A 2,659-nucleotide genomic window follows, 5' to 3' on the forward strand; every position below is an offset into this window, starting at 1 on the left:
AGTAACCCTTATCTCATACCAATGGGCTTCTTACTTTCCTTTTGCTGCCAGCACACAAGAGCACTCCTAATCTACACTACGCAAGAGCATTGAAATCTGGAACTCCTTATCCTCTATTGAGTCTATTCTATTATTAATTTTTCTAGATTTGTTTTGGTGAGGCCCTTTCTCTGATCACGGCCACAGGTTTGACTCAGCAGACCACGCAAACACTGTCAAATAAGCAAAAAATTGCTTGTACCTCATAGGCACCTTTTGTCTGCGTGATCTGCCAAGCCCCACCAGCCACGTCGTCCTGGCTGTCGCTCGCCAATTATGTTGTGGGAAATTGTTTTCTCTTTCTTGCAAATGAAGCTCAGGAGTCAAAGTTCCAGAAATCAAAATAAGACTTTATTGAACAAAGCAAACAAATGCCTGTAGAACATCTTAATCTTCCTTTGACCAAGACACAATTATTATACCTTTTTCTTATCTGTTATTTCTGTTTACCCCCCGGCATGGCACCAAATGGTGCGGTCACCTTTGTGTCATCCCTGTATGCAGGATCTGTCAGTGACAAGGAGCTTTTTAAGCAGTCTGGGATTGTGTCTCTGTTGAAACCTGGAATGGCGATAATGGTCGACAAAGGTTTTCTTGTTGATGACTGTGTGCCATGCAAAGTCTTTTTACTTCTTTGCCATGCAAAGTTACATTTACATTTAAATGTAAATGTCAATGCAAAGTCTACAGACCTGTTTACCTGTCGAAGAGGAAACAGATGTCAGCTGATAAGGTGAGGAAGACAGAGTCCACGTCGAGCATCTCATCCAAAGGGTGAAGCAACACAAGCTGTTCTACACAGTCATCCCTCTTTCCATCACAGAGAGCATCAACCAGCTGTACACAGTTGCTTGCCTCCTTGTAAATTACCAGAATGGCCCCTTAGTAAAAGCATGGACAAAGGATTAAAGACAAGATAACATTGGTTTGGGATTGAGGAATTTGGATTTATTTTTGTTCAAATATAAATAATATAAATGTGTAAATATTTGTTATACAGTGTTGCCTGTTCTACAGGAATGTAAACATATAAATAACTGTGAACATTTGCACTGCATTGCACTGCAGGACTATAAACATGTAAAGACAAATAAATGAGATAATAAAAAAAATAAATAAATAAATAAATAAATGAGTCTGTAGTAGCCTACTTGTTTTAGCCATTAAATAAGCACATTTGGTTTCAAGTTTTCATTTTTTCATTTTTTTGTAAATTTGGAGTGCTGTCAGTACAGAGAACAACGACAAAAATCGGTGTTGCCTACACCGTGTTATCCTCTTTTTAAAATTTGCACCCTGTTGACTTCAATGGGACTTCCTGTTTTCGGTCGAAGTCCACAGTAATCGATTGTCGAGTTCATGCGCATAGGTTTAGTTATCTATGATCACGTGCTCGAACTCGACAATCGACTACTGTGGACTTCGACCGAAAACAGGAAGTCCCATTGAAGTCAACAGGGTGCAAAACACCGAAAACAGGAAATAAATACAGGTATGTGCGCTGGCTGAATTAACATCATTTTTATTCACATCTTTCACATCTACTGCAGTCAGATTCACCCGCGTTCACTCTGAAGGAATCACTCACATGACCTGTGCACTTGTAATGACACATCAAGGATGTTAAGAGGCTAAAAGCAGGTTTAAAACTTGCCCCATTGAAGTCAACAGGGTGCAAATTTTAAAAAGAGGATAACACGGTGTAGGCAACACCGATTTTTGTCGTGGTTCTCTGTACTGACAGCACTCCAAATTTACAAAAAAATGAGCTCAATGTTAAAATTGACCGGAGTTCTCCTTTAACAAACTTTGAAACCAAATGTGCTTATTTAATGGCTAAAACAAGTAGGCTACTACAGACTCTCTTTTTGTACAAATTGCAGCACATTCATTTAATTCTGAATTTTGCACATGTAAGTTGAAAGGCATTTGTTTGTGCATAGTAAAACATATCTGTAACATTTATCAAGTTCATAATTGTGTGTGCATTTATTAATTATCTTAATGAATAATGCGACAAGGAAGAAGCATGTAAACTGCGTTGACTGTTTATTCAGAAATAATTGAATGGATCGGAAAAGTAACAAAAGAGGACATTGAGGGCTGAGGCTGACTACTATCATAATTTCTGTCATGGCAAGACTGCTTCATGTGTTTGTTCATCATCAAAGTCCCGTCATAGGCGAGCAGCGTGCCGCATTTAATGCACGAGACAAAGCCAACACATATGTTGTCACCCACGACTAGTTTAAAATGTTTCCATACCTCCGATTTTCCTCCAAACTTGCTCCAAGTTAATTCTCCTGTTTTAAATTTTTTTTTGCTTCTTCAAGCTCCATGTTGCACTTAAGCTACAGAATAGAACAGCACGCACAGCAGGTGCGATGCGTCACGCGTGCGAGACTGCGAGTGGCTGCGGTGACTGCGAGTCGTATTTTTGTATTTTGCCGGCAGCAGAGATCACGTGGTTGGCTGGCTGCTGTCAGGGACTACTGAGAGGGGCCCCCTTGAGGGGGATCCCGATAACAGTGTCATTGCACTTTACTGCATTGACTATCAAAGGGGCGCTCACACAGTTTGTCATTGCATTTTATTCTTAACCAGTCGTTGTCTTGGGGCC

General features: G+C 40.1%; 1 protein-coding gene across 1 annotated transcript in view; it reads right to left on the bottom strand.

The window, feature by feature from the left end:
* Positions 1-370: 370 nt before the first annotated feature.
* Positions 371-2,659, bottom strand: part of LOC307165065 (uncharacterized protein) — a 3,999-nt gene continuing 1,710 nt past the window's right edge. The window contains exon 5 of the mRNA XM_079882362.1: positions 371-920. Coding sequence (XP_079738488.1) covers positions 736-920 — 185 coding nt within the window. The 3' untranslated portion in view covers positions 371-735. The remainder of the gene's footprint in view (positions 921-2,659) is intronic.

This window comes from Squalius cephalus (genome assembly GCF_949319135.1).
Source record: "Squalius cephalus genome assembly, chromosome: 9".
NCBI classification, from domain to species: domain Eukaryota; kingdom Metazoa; phylum Chordata; class Actinopteri; order Cypriniformes; family Leuciscidae; genus Squalius; species Squalius cephalus.